The sequence below is a fragment of the Aristolochia californica genome, unplaced genomic scaffold, assembly GCF_029961685.1.
Source record: "Aristolochia californica isolate CCGP_79_NKW_82.1479 unplaced genomic scaffold, dmAriCali1.0.hap1 SCAF_13, whole genome shotgun sequence".
Taxonomy (NCBI): domain Eukaryota; kingdom Viridiplantae; phylum Streptophyta; class Magnoliopsida; order Piperales; family Aristolochiaceae; genus Aristolochia; species Aristolochia californica.
In genome coordinates, this window is record NW_027181804.1 from 13,981,278 (window position 1) to 13,998,683 (window position 17,406).

The 17,406-nt window shown below is 35.9% G+C and overlaps 1 protein-coding gene across 1 annotated transcript; it reads right to left on the reverse strand.

The window, feature by feature from the left end:
- Positions 1-6,604: 6,604 nt before the first annotated feature.
- Positions 6,605-8,729, reverse strand: LOC137947678 (homeobox-leucine zipper protein HOX11-like). Its single transcript, XM_068793458.1, has 4 exons — positions 8,537-8,729; positions 8,115-8,383; positions 7,786-7,865; positions 6,605-7,039 (listed from the first exon to the last, which is right to left on the reverse strand). The coding sequence occupies exons 1-4, from the start codon at positions 8,727-8,729 to the stop codon at positions 6,736-6,738; spliced, it is 846 nt and encodes a 281-aa protein (XP_068649559.1). The 3' UTR covers positions 6,605-6,735.
- Between the last annotated feature and the right edge of the window lie 8,677 nt (positions 8,730-17,406).

Consider the following 17,406-nt stretch of genomic DNA (forward strand, 5'->3'; position numbering starts at 1 on the left):
GAATGAAATAAATTCGTACCAATTAGGAATTTTACCGCTTTGCTGATCACATAGTTAGGGACTTTCTCCCCATTGGCCACTGAAACCGTGGCTATTGGGTGTGGATGGATCTGCAGCCGAAGATACTGAGCAGCGGTTAAGCTAAGAAAACTGTGGGTGCTTCCCGAATCCACAAGTCCCATGAATTCCATGGTTAATTGTTTCCAATAGCATACCACAAAGCCTAGCATCTCCAGCCATTGGATGCCTAACACCATATCAAGTCTTGCTAGGGGTAAAGAGTAGAGGGTGATCGAAAAAGTAATGTCTTGTAAATTCACTTGTACCTTCTCAAAGCGACACTGGTAGATTAGTCGTTCTCTATTTCCTATGTGGACAGCAAACGATTTCGTTGGTACCACTGGAAGTCGAAGCAATCTGGCTACTTTCTCACTCAAGAAATTGTGAGTGGATCCACTGTCAATCAACACAAGTGTTGAGACCTGATAGTAGCTGCTACTCGAATGATTCGTGGAGATGTCCAGCCTGTTAGTGCATGTATTGGAATTTCTGGTTCGGCTTGATCTCCCAAAGTGTCTTCCATCTGCAACTCTTCATCCTCCACCTCATATTCTTTGGTTTAGTTGCTGGTTTGGCACTCAAGGAGTAGTTGAGGTCTAGCACTTGTGCCCTGGGGTGAATCTTGTACTCTCCATTTCTGCATTTCATCCCAACTCAATCTCTTAGGAGTCACTATTGGGGTAGAACGATTCACTGAAATAATGGAGGTAGGTACATGATTCGGCAATGGAGGTTGTGTGAACCTCTTCATTCTTGCGATCTGTTCACACCTCATTCTTGCTAGACTGATGGCTTCCTTCAATGTTTTGAGTTTGAACATTTGAATTCCATCGGCAATCTCGGATTTCAATCCTCCCATGAAAGTGCCGACGAGAGCCTTCTGTGTCCAAATGTGAACTTGATTGCCTAACCTCTCGAACTCTTTTTGGTACTAACAAAGGGATCCGACTTGTCAAACTCTAGATAGAGCTTCATCAAAATCTTCACACTCTGTCGGTCCAAAATGATCAGACAATTCCTCTTCAAAGAACTCCTAGGTCACCAAGCGATCTTCCTTCTGGTAAACTCGACGCAACCATTGCCACCATCGATTAACTTCTCCTTCAAGGTGGAAAGATGCTAGAGTTACCTTCTGATTGCTCATTGTGCCTTGAAATTCAAAGAATTGAGCTACTTTGCTAAGCTATTTAGTTGGATCTTCTCTAGAGTATTTTGGAAATTCCAACTTCGCCATCTTGGAAGAGAAAATATGTTTGCCGCTATCGTTATCCTCTCGATGCGAACGAAGAGATCCTTCTTGCCCATTGTTGTTCTTGCTAGAGGCTTCTTTGGTTGACATGAAAGTTCTGATAGCTTGTTGATGGATTCCTCTAATCGTTGCATTCCATCTTGAAATCTACAAAGCCCAGCTTCCAAAGCTTCAATCAACTCTTTGTTGGGCGCCATTGTAGCGAAGCTCTGATACCAATGATAGGTCCCGATCAAGCAGCAGAAACAACTCTAAGGAATACTTACTTTCTTTGGCTGAAAGATAAACCAAAATTGTTTGTAAGAAAATTATACTTGCTTTATTCATTGCTAACGTTGCTATAAATAGAGTAACGCTTAACAGATCAACTTCAACTCAGGAAACTAGTTAGCCTAAACTCAATGAAATGAGTTGTAACAACTTTGAATGCTAGCCTAAATTCAATGAAATGAGTTTTAACAACTTTGAATGAGACAAAAAAAGGGCAGAAAATAAAATAAAAAGTTGGTTTAGACTTGGTCTATCTCAAGCTAAAAACTTTGGATTATTCTCAGGGATTCGTTCAGATCTTCTCGTCCTATTAGGTTCAGAGCGAATTTTGCTGCCAGCTCTTCCGTAGAGAACCGCCACGAGAAGAAGACCGTTAGGAGAAAGATTGACACTACAAAGGCAAGTCATCTTGACTTGATGAAGGAAGACATCATGGTTCTCGATAGATCAGTGGTCGAACTCACAATCGTAGGCAACAACGAAGAAGCCATTGTAGGAGGGTTGAAAGAATAGAGGATGACTACTGCTGTTGCTAGTGGGTGATTACAAATTACAACACGAAATGAGGAACAGAGACAAAGAGAGAAATTTAACTGAAAAATCTGCTATTCTAGGAAATTTTTTACAATTAATGAACCCAAAATCCCGATCTTGATAATAAAATTTACTGAATCCTGACTGCTACTAGCTTTAAATTTTATCAATGAATCAACCAATCAAAGCTAGATTTTACATCCTGGGTATGGGGAGTACTACAAGAAGAAAGATTAATTGGGCAAGATTGTCTGAATCCAAGCCATTAAAATGTTGTTACTCTCCGTCTATTATTTGGTCTCTTTCTTGTTGCATCCTACGCTCTTTCTTGTTCGATTTTGCTTTTACGAGGGAGGCGAAGACTAACTCTAGGCACTATGCAGTTTCGTCTGGTTCTATTTTGTTCATGATTTGGTTTAATTGAAAAAATACACAAAAATTATTACACACTACATATATTTTTAGAAGAACCTAAAGTTGTGTTCCATAGAGAGAATAAAAGAAAGAGAAGTCGAAGAGAAAGAGAAAAGAAATGAGGTTTCTTTTTTTGGATGCTATCGAAAATGAGAGAGAAAATAAAAGAGAAATGTAGTTTCTTTTGTTGGGATACACATGGAAAATAAAAAAATAGTAATTTTTAAATTTCAATGATTAAACTTTTCTCCCAAGTTTTTATTTCTTTTCACCTTGTCTCAATCATTCTTTTCTATTAAACAACATAAAATACCTTTCTCTCACATTTTTTTTTTCTTTTATGTGGGTTCCAAACAGGCCCAAGTATATTTTTAGTTCTTATATGCACGCAATTAAGAGAAATCAATACAAGATCCATTCGAAAAATATATAAAAAGGGAGGCATGGACCAAATTCTATATAAGTTTAGGTTTACCCGTTTTTCAGTTTCACCATCAAAATTGAATTGAATACTTTTAAATTTATTTTTTATTGTATATTTATTCTTTATTTTTATTTTTTTAATAAAAATAGAGATAACAAAATTATTGTATATATAATATAGTAAATGCTATTCTGGTAAATAAAGTAACTTTTCAAGTGAATAAAAAGTAGAGTGCATTTAACCTTAGAGCCTCATTTCCCTCTTCAAATTGGGAATTTTGCTATATTACCCAATTTTGTTACAAATATTAACACAAAATAAATATAAAAAATACCTAACTTTGACTAGTCAATTACATACATGTAAAATTCAGTATGACATGTCAACTTTTATCACTTGCATGTCATCACACCACATTAGCACCCGAAGGGTTAAACGCCAAGCCACCTGACACATCATCGAATTGCCATGTCATCATCCATATAAGATGACATATCACCATAATATGTCATCATGCATCACATTAGCACTCCACGTCAACTTACCTTTTTTATCCCATTTTCCTTTCATTATTGATTTAAGTTATTTTGTAATTACAAACATTTTAAAAACACTACTTTTTTGTTTTAAAAATCTTCCTCATTTTATTTCATTATCTTCAATTTAAAAACATCAAAAATATAAAATTTGATTATTAATTAATTATCTCTTAAAGATATAATAAAATTTAATAAAATATTTTAAAAATAAATAAATTATTTTTTAAAAATATTATTTGTTGGTACATATTTTATTATCTTCTTTTTATAACAATAAAATATAAAATTAGTAAATTAATTAAAATTTTATATTCTTACCTATATAACACCTTTCATTATCGATTTAAAATATTTTTAATTGAAAACTTATTTGAAAAAAATATTTTATTGTTTTAAAATCTTATTTATTTGTGCACGTATTATTACTTTACATTTAAAATAATAAAAAATAAATTTAATAAATTAATTAATTTAAAAAATGTTCTTCTAATTGTTTAAAAATTTTCATTATCAATTTAAGATATTTTTTAATTTAAAAAATAATTAGTAAAAAAATTATTTAAGTTTTAAAATGTCTTATTCATAAGAAGACATTCCATTACCTTCAATTTATTGTCATAAAATATAAATTTTATATATTAAATCATTTAAAAATATATTATAATCTATTTAACACATTTTATTATTGATTTAATATATTTTAAAAATTTTAAATATGGGAACAATTATTTAAGTTATTAAAAAAATTATTTTTAAGTATGTGATTTATTACCTTCTGTTTATTTTAATAAAATATAGAATTTGTCTATGAAAATTTTTTAATCATATTCTAATCTATTTAACACCTTTCATTGTTGATTTAAGATATTTAATTTTTTTAAAAATATTAGAAAAATAATTTAAGTTATTAAAAATCTTATTTGTATGTACATATTTTATTACCTTCAATTTATTTTAATAAAATATAAATTTTGTCCATTAACTAAAAATACATATTCTAATCTATTTAACACCTTTCATTATAGATTTAAGATATTTTCAAACTTTTAAAATCATAAAAAATCATCCTTAAAAATCTTATTTATCGATACACGTTTTATTAGCTTAAATATTTTTAATTACCCATGAATACCCACGTGTGTTTTGTGTGTAGTCCATCCATAAAAATGGACTACACACAAAACACACGTGCATTACCATAATTCAGATCATAATTTTTTAAATAGATGTTAAATATTATTTTTATTTAGTTAATATAAAAAATTTATATTTTATTAAAATAAATTGAAGGCAATGAAACACGTATCGATAAATAATATTTTTAATAACTTAAATAATTTTTTCCGATAAATTTAAAAATTTTAAATATCTTAAATCAATAATGAAATGTGTTAGATAGATTAGATTATGATTTCTAATTAGTTCATATATAAATTTTATATTTTATTAAAATAAATTGAAGGTAATAAAACACGTACCGACAAATAAGATTTTCAAAAACTGAAATATTTTTTTCCAATATTTTAAAATTTAAAATATCTTAAATCAATATTGAAATGTTTTAAATAGATTAAAATATTATTTTAATAATTAGTCTAAAATTTTATATTTTATTTGAATGAATTGAAGGTAATGAAACGTGTTTCGACATATAAGATTTTTGAAAACTTTAATATTTTTAACTAATTATTTTTAATTAGAAAATATCTTAAATCAATAATGAAATATGTGAAATAGATTAGAAGAAATTTTTTAATTCATTAATATAATAATTTATATTTTTTATTTTACATATTTTGTAATAAAATGTGTACCGATAAATAAAAAATTTAATCACTAAGAAATTTTTAAAATAAAATTCTATTAAAATATTTTAAATCGATAATGAAAGGTGTTAAATAGGTAAGAATATGATTTGTAAATTAATTAATATAGTAATTTTTAGTTTATTATTATACAAAATAAGATAATAAAATAATATCTTTAAGCGATAATGTAAGGTATTAATTATATTAAAATTTTTAAATAATTAATAATGTTATTTTTTAGTTTTTATTATATTATATTGAAGGTAATGAAATGAAATGTGTAAGATTTTTAAAAAGCTGAAATAATTTTTTTTTAAATTATTTTTTATTACAAAAAACTTAAATCATCCATGAAAGGAAAATTGGAAAAAAAAGGTAAGTGACCATGAGCGCATAGGCGGCTATGACGTGTTATAATGATATGGCATCCTACATGGATGATGACACGATTGTGGGGTGCTGATGTGGCATGCACCATGTATTTGGTCAATGCTGACATGTTATCTTGGACTCTGCACACGAGGACTCGATGAGATGTCAAGAAACATGGTGTTGAACCTTTGTGGGCTGTTGATTTGGTATGCACGATGTATTTGGTCAATGCTAACATGTTATCTTGGACTCTGCACATGTGGACTTGACGGATCAAAGTTAGGTATTTTTTATATTAAGTTTAGAAGTTGGTTATTTGTGTTAATATTTATTAAAAAAAAGGGTAATATAGTAAAATTTCTCTTTAAATATTGTGGATGTTTTTTAATATTAGGACTTACAAAAAACAATGGTTTATCATTTTATCTATAATTTCAGAGTCTAATAAGGTTTTAAGATTTAAAAAAAAAAAAATCTCTGAACAACTGTTTAGTATTAGTTTGACTTGTCGTCACTTGGTCTTGTCTCCTTGTAATATATCGGGTAGGCAAAAAATTGGATAGGTGATGAATTATGCGTCATAAAAGCCTTGCAATCGGACCAGTAACACTCTAATGCGCCTCATAATGTGTTACGGGCATGTATAATGAATGTCAAAACACAGAAATTTCCATTTGTAACTTGCTCTATAACTCCTCTGTGACAGCATGTACACAGTACATTCCATTATAATTTATAGCAGATCACCTCTGCATAACCCTCGAGATGAGAACAAAATGTTTAAATTCTATAAAGAGTTTGGGCATATGAGTAAAATCAAACTACTTGTCTTCTTATGGATACGCGGAGTCTGACTTTTAATCGGGTGACGCGGGTTCGAGTCCCATCGGGTTATGCTTTCATTTTCAAAAATTACAAATTATCTGTCTGTTGATGCAGAATAGTTTGGTTTATTTTATTATCTTCACCGTAATATTAAACCAAAAATCAATTGTTAGGCAAACTACCGAAATGTACATCATAATTATTTTTTAAAAATAAAAAAGAAAGGGAAATAAAATGTGGTCAAGGAGGACAGAACCTTGATTTTGGAATCCCGAAGCTCGGATTCTTCTGGTTCTGGTTTCCGCCGGGAACCGCCGCCGCCGCAGTGTCCGTTACGGGTGGCGGTGCCGCTGCCAAGATCTGCTCGCACGCGGGGCACATCGTCAGTGTGGTTGCGGGCACGTGCATGCGGAAGGGGTTGGTGGGTATCTTCAGTGCCTTCAGATCTTGCAGCTCTTTGTGGAGTCTCCGGTTCTCCTCCGTTAGAGACTCGCAGCAACGCTTCAGGTACTCGCAGTCGACTTCCGTCTGCTTTAGCTTCGTCCTGTAAAAATCACAAAGCGAAGATGATATCATTTCGTTCCTTTTTTTTCGGAAGGCGACTGAAATTAATGTTTGAGATAAACCAAAGAAACGAAGATGGAAATGATTTTCTGGGATTGAAACCAGTGGAACTCATATAAAAGAAGAAGAAGAAGAAGAAGAAGAAGAAGAAGAAGAAGAAGAAGAAGAAGAAGAAGAAGGGAATCGCTGAATTCTTTTTTTTTCTTTCTTTCATAAGACCCCTTTCAGTGAGGAGAAAAAATTCAGAATGAACCTAGAAAAACGAATTAAAAGATGGAGTTTCTGGGTTAAAATTTGAAAACGAAAGGAGATCAGTTTGAAGAAGATGATGAAAGAGAATGCATGGATGTTCAGTTAAAATTAAACTAACTGACGAAATTATTGTACGGCTTCGCTAGATTTTTTTTTAATTCTTCACGGAAGACTTAAAATGCTTCAGACAAACCAAAGAAAACAAATTAAGACAAATGGTTTCTATGGGCTAGAAACAAACGGAGCTCAGTTAAAAGAAAGAGTAAGAAAGAAGAAATAGAAGGGGATCATTAAGCTGGTTTCCTTTTAAAAACTTCATTAGACCGCTTTCACTGAGGTGAAAAAATTCGGAAAGAAGCAAGAAAAACGAATAGAAGAATGGAGTTTCTGGGTAACAATTTAAAAACCAAGGAAGAGTTCTTCAGCTATAATAAGAAGAAGAAGAAGAAGGAAAAAGAGAGTGGGTGGCTGTACCTTGCTCTTCTGTTCTGAAACCAGACCTCAACTTGTCTTGGTCGGAGATTCAACTGCTTGGCTAATGCGAGCTTCTGTTTCTGCATGAACCAAAATTTAGAAGAACGTTTTAAAGACAGAATTCTCAGTTGTATACAGCCATTGAACTATTCATCACTCTCCTGAAATGTTTCTAGTTCTTGACTCTTGACCAGATGGGTTGTTATACAACAGTCAAATATAAACAGCTAAACGAAGTGATTTTTTAAAGCAGAATCAGAAGAGATTACAGGCGACCAAATCTTTCTGGAGAGTCAAAAGGTTTATATCAATGTCAGAGGAGAACTAACAGTGTTAAGAGTCGGGTGCTCTTTGAAACTTTCTTCGAGATAACAAGATTGCTCTTTGGAGAGTCGAAGTTTTTTTCTGGTGGAACCAGCTTCTTCTTCGTCACTGCATCTCGAAGAAGCCCTGTCGACGTCGGCCTCCCAGTTGTGTTTCCTGCCGGCCGTCGGATGAGATTCTGAAGAAGAAGCTCCCACGTCGGTCTCCCGATCCTTCCTTGCCGGAGCTTGATTCACATCCAGACCTCCCCGGGACTCGCCTTCGTAGTTCGTCCCTGCAACCCAGAATCCGCCCATGAAATGTACAGTGATATATATTTAATTAATAAACCATGAAAGGATCAGATTTTTCAAATGATTCAAATCACGTCGAAACCCAGAAATTTTTATCGACAAGAAATGAAATAAAAGGGTTGAATTAATCGTACCGGTGTCGTCGCTGGACCATGAAAGCTTCAAATCGAGTTGAATAGGAGGGCACTTCCTGGAACCACCACACCCTCCACCTTCCTGAATCACATTCTCCGTCAACGGATACCCATGGCGAAATCGATCCCCCGATGCACAATAGACCTCCCGTTTCCTCGTAGCTTCACTGCCGACGGAGAGAGCAAGCTCCATGAACGGAGAATTAAAAAAACAAAGAAAATTAACCCCAGCAGCTCAGGAAGCAAACTGAAACTGAAACAGCGACAACCAGAAACGCGAATACCCAGGAGGGGATTGAGAGAGGAGGGATTTCTGGAAAGATTTCAGGACTATAAACGCTAGAAGGGATTTAGAATGTGAGGTCGGGTTGAAATGTGAAATCCATGAAAGCACGTGAAGTGAAGGGAAGGAAGAGAGGGAAAGTGCCGAGAAAATCACCTCTTTCTTATCACTATACAGTGGCCAAGGCCGGGCATTGATGATCTCCCAAGCTCTTTTTATTTCCTCTCCCACCGAGTCCACTCCTCTCTCTCTCTCTCTCTCTCTCTCTCTCTCTCTCTCTCTCCCTCTCTTTCTCTCACTCTCCAATTACATGAGCTCAACCCACTCAAATACATGAAAATTTTCCCAAATTGTGACTTCTAATTTGTTGCATTAATACGCGGTTCGAGTATTTGAAAATTCAATAACTATCCGCCAATTATTAAAAACCATAAAATATGTATATTGGATTGTTTATGTACTTATTATCGACGCCGTGATCCAACAAACCCTAAATAAACACATCAATTAAGCACAAGATAATTATGCTAAGTAGATTCCCAACATTAGTACAAAATTCCATATTAATTACCTTATCATGATGGTTTTCGCAATGAGCCATGAAAGAGTCTACAAAACCACCAATTTAGACCGAAGAACGCTGTGATATCAGCGAGTCCGTGTGCGAGTCATTTCTACTACCACCTTGGATGAAACTGTACAAAGCGTTGAAGACGAAGACACAAAATAAAATAGTGAGCTGAGAGAAGATTATGTGAGCGCTAATGGCTGACCAATGCAGAAAAACGGACAACCGACTTCGTGGGGATAACGAAGAACCATTAAAGGCAGTCAAATTAAGAGTTTTCAAGTCAATGATTCGTTGGTCCTCGGGTTTCTTTCCCTTTCGCAGACAAATAGCCGAGGGATGATTGTGAATCCAAAGCATGCCTGCTCTTTCCACAGAAAACACTCCATTTTACAGGGGACCCACGTCCCATCCACCATCATGCTCTGATCTTTGAATCGTAGAGGGCAGAAACTTCTGATTCTGATAGTTTAATCGGGACTAAGTGTTCGAATTTGTGTCGTTAACACAGAGGCACGACGCACTGTCGAGTTTACTTGTCAGGTGCGATTGATGGTGTCCCCTTGTCAACGTAGTCTTGATCGGAGATTTACGGGGGGCGGAGGTGAAAAGATGGTCAAAGCCAAGAGTGAAGAATGGGGAAGAAGAAAAGGACACAAACAGCTGAAAATCCAACTTTTTCCCTTCCGCATTTGGAGTTCTAATCAAGGCAATTATTGAAGTCATAGATTGTAGCTTTAACGATAAGGTAGGCCGTGGTCCTCTCCCTCTTTCTCCCGCATCTCCGGTCGCTTTGCACCATCAGAAAACCCAGAAGCAAAACCGTACTGTCGACCGAGATTTCAGATTTGCGATGGTTGGCTGATTATTTCCGATTCATTTTCTCCATTTTTGCGGAAGGATTTGCAGAAAGAAACAAAATGGGGTTCCAGGAGAGAAGGGAATGAGGCGTATGGCAGCCGCATAATTGTTTTGGCGATAGCATTGATCCTTGTGATCATCCATGGCTTTGCTCTTTTTCAGCTCCCGTTTGTCGAACAAAAAAATTCCAGTCCCTCCGGCAGTCCCAGATTCTTATAGTTTTGTTTTTGGATTTTTCTAATATCACAGGGGAGTAACTCCTGAGTCACGAGTTAGACGAGTCATGTGGTGACCACACACCTTAACTCGGTTTGGACCATTCGAACAAGCATTCCATGGCATAGGAAAGAAGGGTCTTACTCAAGCTCCCTTTTAAAATACGAAAAGGCATTTAGTTAATTTTATCTGATTCTATATTTATTATTTATTAAATAGAATAAAAATACATAAAGAGTTATTCCATATCTGATTAAGTTATTACTCGATCACATATAAGAGTAGTTAAGTAAATTTTTTTATTTGGATGAATGTATGTTTAAGATAAAATATAATTCAAATGTTTTTTCTAATGATTTTATAATGATACTGTTTAATAACTTTTATAGTATTATAGTAATATACATTTGGTTTTTTCCGTAGTTATGTAATTTTTTTTATAATTTTATTATTATTCCATTATTCACCCATTCTATTTTATTGTTCGTCAAATGAGTAAATAAAAGATAAAATAGAGTAACATATTCCATGTATTGTATACCGTTATACCAAATAAGCTATATATAGAAGAGCTTATTCTCTTCCTTACGTATCATGGCACCCTTTCTGCCCAGTCGTGAAATCGTCGATCAAACTCGGTAACACGTCCGGAGTCTCGACTGAAACACGTGCTAGTGCCACTCGGACCGAGTCGAGTGGTCCGCCTATCTCTATCCGATACGAGAGGCAAGAAATCATGAGAGAGAGAGAGAGAGAAGACGATGGTCCTGCCCGAAAAAATCATACTAGTCAGATAAATGATTAGCCGGAGACAAAAATCGAGCCACACGGGCCCAATACCCATGTGAAATGCAGGTGGCCACCAGATCCGGTTCTTTTGTCCTATCCGGATTGATCGTGCTATATCTCCATCAAATTGTTTTGTGGATGGGCAACAATACGACAAGGATATTTGCAAGGATATGAAGAGACGAGATATATATAATTGCATCAATATCATGTCACCTGTCTCAAAATCAAATATGTTTTACTCGATTATATAACTCGTAACAAGGATACAAACCAAATCAGTGCTCAGCCAAGAGTTTTAAAATATTAATAATTCTTTAACTTCACGCTTTGCAATTGTAAAATATTAAGATGACAATTAGTTTCATCGTAGAAATAAATAAAGTTGAGTGCAAAACAATCAGTACTTCCTAAAAGAATATGTGTATCCGTGTATTAATAATGACTTTAGCAATTATATTTATGAATTATAAAAACATACATCTTGGCTGTCAAAATAAAAACTTTCTTCCAATATCTATCACACAATTTAGCATTTTATGCATATATTTTTACTTGATTTAGCCACCACCTTCTCTTACCTACAAGCTATCTCTCTCGTTCTCTCTCTTTTTCCTGTGGGGTTTCTAAAACAGGAGGGATTCTTTACCCTCCTCTCCCGAGAAAAATACAGATGGGGAAAGGGAGAGCCCCACACCCACCTTATTGCTAATTTAATAAATCAATAAATGGTTAAATTGCACGGATAAAACAAGAATAAAATAACTAAAAATAAATCAAATAATAAAAAATTAAATAAGACATTTATTTTATTTCGTATATATACCGTTGACGCAAATAGAATAAAGAAGTCGTACTCGATAAGAAAAAACAAAACACAAAGACGAGAAAAGTAATAACAGCATCTCCAAACTAGACACAGTCGTATTTTTAAAAGTTGACGAAATGGTGGGAAAAAACAAAGTGGGCCTGTCGAAGATCAGAGTGGGCCGAGCATCATGAGGGCATCTCGTGGGGGGACGCGGTTCGTCAACCCGGAGAGGAATGCACGACGCGTGACGTGGGATTGTGGGTCCTTCTAGAAGTTCCAAAGGATTAAATGGTCCCTCGGTATGCTAAGGATGGGAAAAAGGAGCAGGGTCTACTGAGGTGGTAAGGATCCTAGTCATATGGGATGGATTATAGGAGTATTTTGTCTTTCTTCCACTCACTCGACACCATTTATTAAATTATGCATTTTTTTTTCATCAAACTTCCGTTTTGTATAAAGACAAAGAGGTTCCGAGTCATGCCTTTTATCAAGCGCAAACCTAATGGAATAATGGTCAAACCTACTTGTTTGGACTCCAGCTGCGTCTAAGCCTACAAAAGTTTGCAAAGGATCTTATGCCATCCCATTATCATGCGGGAGTTTTGCATGACAAGGAGGCTCAGGCTCCACCTCATCTGTAGGTGGTAAAAGAAAGATGAAGGGGGTCATCACCCTTTCCATTTATATCAATGGATCCCTTTCTCTTGCTCCTTTCTATCTTGCTTAACCACTTGAGCTAACCAATTTAATGTTAAGTTGTGGAGTTTAATTAATGCCTTACACTGAGTTGGTACACAGATCAACTTTCGCGGTAAAGCGGTCTACGATATATTAACTGTTGTTTCATTAAGGGCAGTTTAAAAATTTTACTCTTGTAAAGCGGTTACTCTAGTTTCCTCTTTATATTGAGGAGGCACCGCTATTAGGGTTTCATGATTATCATCATCCAAGGAACATCTTAGAGTTGCAGCCCAAGAGGTTAGAGAAAACAACACTTTGTGTGTGATTTCTCTTGTAAACTATTTCATTTTTATAGTGGTTTACTGCAGCAGCGAAAGATAGGACGTGAGACGGATCTTCCTAGATAAAATGACAATCAACCATATCTTCGAATACTCCCCTCCCCCTCAAGTTGGTGGTCTCTTTGTTCTTTTCCAAGAGACCCAACTGGCAAAATATAAGAGAGAGTAAAATCACTCGGCCGTAAGACAATGCTCCATACTCTAGTCAAACGGTCATAGTAAAATATATTTTTCGCTCAATTTTACATGTGGAAAAGTAGGCCTACTGTAGGGCACCATGTCTACCCACTTTCTAAAGCTAGCTAAAAAAACCACCTTTTGGGTGAATAATAGACTTGACTCACGTTGGATGTTAGGCACACTCCTATCCTCTATAGTTAGTGGGTCTATGGGTATTGGTTAGAAGTGTAGTACTAAACTTCTCCATTATGGTGTCCCAACACAGGGTACCGACTCTCAAAAGGTAGGAGTAAAACTGCTAAATAAGGGGGTAAAAGGTAATTACTGGAAGATAATATTTTGGGGCCACCTTGTACTTTCTTCATCATTAGAATAACCAATACTGACAACAATCATCAATCGAGAAGTCCTTCAATAATAATGTTCCAATTAGAGAGACACAATAGCAGCAACAACTGAAATGGGTCTAGGCCCAAATACACCCGTACCAAAAATGAAAACCGATAAAATAATCTGTTGCGAGTCCACCTGAAGGTTATGCACCAAATAATATGTTGATCGAGGAATAAGCTGTCAATTAATTCAAGATAATATCACGCCAGAGCCAAGGGACCGAGTCAAGTAGTAGACCAATATAGTCGAGTCACGAAAGAAATCGGTATAGAACTCGGGACCCGTATAAGAGAGGCAATAAGCAAGTGGGTCGAGTCAAATTGATTCGACCAAGTTGACTCAGTCCAAGTTGGCTCAAGTTGACTTGGTAGAAAAAAGCAAGGGACGGGTTGCTGGTTGAATCGGCAAAGTCCGGCCCGCAGAAAACCAGCACAAATTAAAAATCACCTACCTTTGTGGTCTTTTAATTTAGAAACATCATCTTCCCCGCGGCGTTGGCCTCCAAACAACATGGGACAACAGAACACTAGGGAGACAACATCTTCGGAAGGCAATCACAACAAGATCAATCAGTCAGTGTCTTCATCCTCCCGAAGCAGTAACCAAGCTTCCGCAGATTGATCTCTTTGAATCAATTAGAGCAGATTCAAATAATCTAGCATATTTCCTGGCTGGCTGGAAAATAATAAGCGGCACTGAATGAAGGATGAGCTATTCCAGAAATACGCACTAGCAGAGTGAAGGATACTTTCCAAAAAATAAATCAATCCATCATAATAAGAGGGCGAGAGCCAACGACGAAATTTCAGGAATCGGATTATTTCTCCGACCAGTATGCTTTGTTCTGCATTGCTGTATTCAGAATGAAGTATCAGATGCCAATGGGATAATCTTCCAGCAATGTAGCAACAAAGAAATAATAGCGATGATAGCGGGATGACTTGCAGCAAGAGAAGAACAGCCAAACAGATAGAGATAATTGCGGGAGACAAGGCAGCTAGAGAGGAAATATACGATGCTAGAATACCACGGAAGAGGATCTTTGTGTCTCCACCTCTCTTGGTGTCACTCAATTTTTTTTAGAAGGATACTGCTGGCTGACAGAGGTCCAAATGATGCAAGCCTCTTGGGTGAAGTTCCTTTTCACTGTAGTACTTTTGTTCTCTTCGGGCTCCGAAACATGTTCTTTGCTTGAGGCAGCAGGGTATTTCTCCTCAACCACTCGTTCCTCCCTTCAAAAAATCCGCTTCCTTTGTTTCCGTTAGAAGAATTTTTTGGCAAAGGACTGCATGATGTCGAGAAGAAACACGAAAAATTTACTTCTCTTGCTCGCTTGCTTCTCTTCTTCGTGAAAACACCACTCGCAAGACCATTTCTCCATGTCTAAGTGCGGAAAATACGCGTATGTCGCTGAAGAACTTCATGGTGGACGTCAGAATTCCATCGGTGCTGCACAACTCTCTCATCACAGTTTATATTTAGCACAAGACAACATATAAGGGGGAGACAACTTTTCCATACGAAAAATCACTTAAGTAGACAAAAGTCGCCACTTGCACTCAAATATGATGGACTATTGTTCCCTCTATATGAAATAGGGGCAAAAATCAGGAACCCACGCAAAGGCACGTGCCCAATATAAAAAACTGGTGTTGAATTTATGAAAAAGAGAAATACTTCATTGACTTCATTAACTTATTATAATCAGAGTATATGAACCTCTTTTTATAATAAAAGAAGGTAGTAGAGTCCAATAACAATAAAATTACCTTTGTCCCAATTACACCCAAAATCTAACAGTTAAAGATAAGTCTTAGCATAATTAAATAACTCAATATAGATAAAAGACAAACATAACTCAAACTAGAACTCTTCTTGGACGTGACCATAAGATAAATATGCCTTTGTGACTCCTTCTTGATCTTCCAACTTATGTGATAAGGATGTCAGCTCGTGGTAATCATGGTGGGTCCTACTTCTTATGTGCTTGGGCCCACCTTGTGAGCCTTCCTCTGTCGTGTGGGCTTGGGCCTATCTTCTAACACTCCCCCTCAAGTTGAGGGTTAGAGAACAACATGAACTCCCAGCTAGCTGCAACACTCCCCCTCACGCTGTTGCATCCTTCCATGAGGCCCTGCTGGAAGAATATAAGTGAGAGTAAAAATCACTCCTAGCCGGTAAGATGTTGCTCCATACTCCAGTCCTAATGCTGGATGTAAGGCACACTCCGTCTTCTGTAGGTAGTGTGTCTATCGGCATTGCTCTGAAGTGTCCACCATCGTGTCCCTCCCCAGGACACCAACTCTCATGGTATCCCAACCGTGATATTTTTGAGAGTTAAATTTGTCATAGTATCCCAATTGTGATATTCTTGAGAGTTAAATTTATCATGGTATCCCAATTGTGATATTTTTTAGAGTCAAATAAATTATAGTATGAGAAAAGGTATTGAGGCTACCTCTTCTTCAATAATAATGTCTCATCCAAAGTGACATATGTAGAATTTAGGATCACATGAAAGGAACTTTAGATCAACAAGAAAGAAGAAGAAGAAGAAGAGAGAAGGAGAAGAGAAGAAGAAGAACGTGGAAGAAGAGAATTTGGATTAAGGGAGAAGAGGGTTGAGTCAAAAAGAAAAATGAGGGCTGGACGAATTTGTGGAAAGAGAGGAGAGTGCTTCAATGCCCTACCTCTTAGCCAATGCCTTTATTTATAGTTTTACAATACTCTTAGGGCTACAACTTGATAAAACAAAAGACATAAAAGGAACACATATTTACACTTCTATGCAATCTTTATGGAAAGTACCATATTTTACACATATGCCACTCCTTTGACGTGTGGGCTTCTTGTCTTGAGCTCGTGGGCTTGAGCCCATCTTCCAACACTCTCCCTCAAGCTAGAGGAGAAAAGACATCATAAATACCCAACTTGCCACATATAAACGATAGGATTTTAGATGTAACAGGTTTAGTGAGAATATCAGCTACTTGCTCTTGAGATGACACATGTTTGAGAGAGATTATTCCTGCTTGAAACTTCTCCTGTATATAATGACAATCCACCTCAATATGTTTAGTTCTTTCATAAAAAACTAGATTTGAAGTGATATGAATAGCTGCTTGATTATCACAATGCAGATTCATAGACCCCTTTTTATAAAAACCTAGTTCGGTAAGAAGGGTCCTAATCCATAAAAGTTCACTAACGGTATGGGCCATAGCTCTGTATTCTGCTTCGGTGTTAGATCTTGCAACCACATTTTGCTTCTTACTTTTCCATGTAACCAAGTTTCCCCCAACCAGAGTACAATATCCTGTTGTAGATTTTCTATCATTAGGAGATCCAGCCCAATCTGCATCTGAGAAGCCTTCTATGTTGAAGTGCCCATGTTTTTTATACAACAATCCTCTTCCTGGAGCTCCTTTTAGATAACGTAATATTCTCTCTAAAGCCTGCCAGTGGGTAATTTGTGGTTTGTGCATGAATTGACTCACCACACTTACAACATATGATATGTCTGGCCTAGTTACTGTGAGATAAATCGGTTTTCCCACGAGTCTTTGATATTTGCCAATATCAATATCTTCTTCATTTGTGGCACATAATTTTACATTTGTATCCATAGGTGTGTCAACTGGTCTACAACCCTTCATTCCTGTTTCTTCAAGGAGATCCAAGACATATTTCTTTTGAGACAATATTATCCCATGTTTGGATTGAAGAACTTCTATACCCAAAAAATAT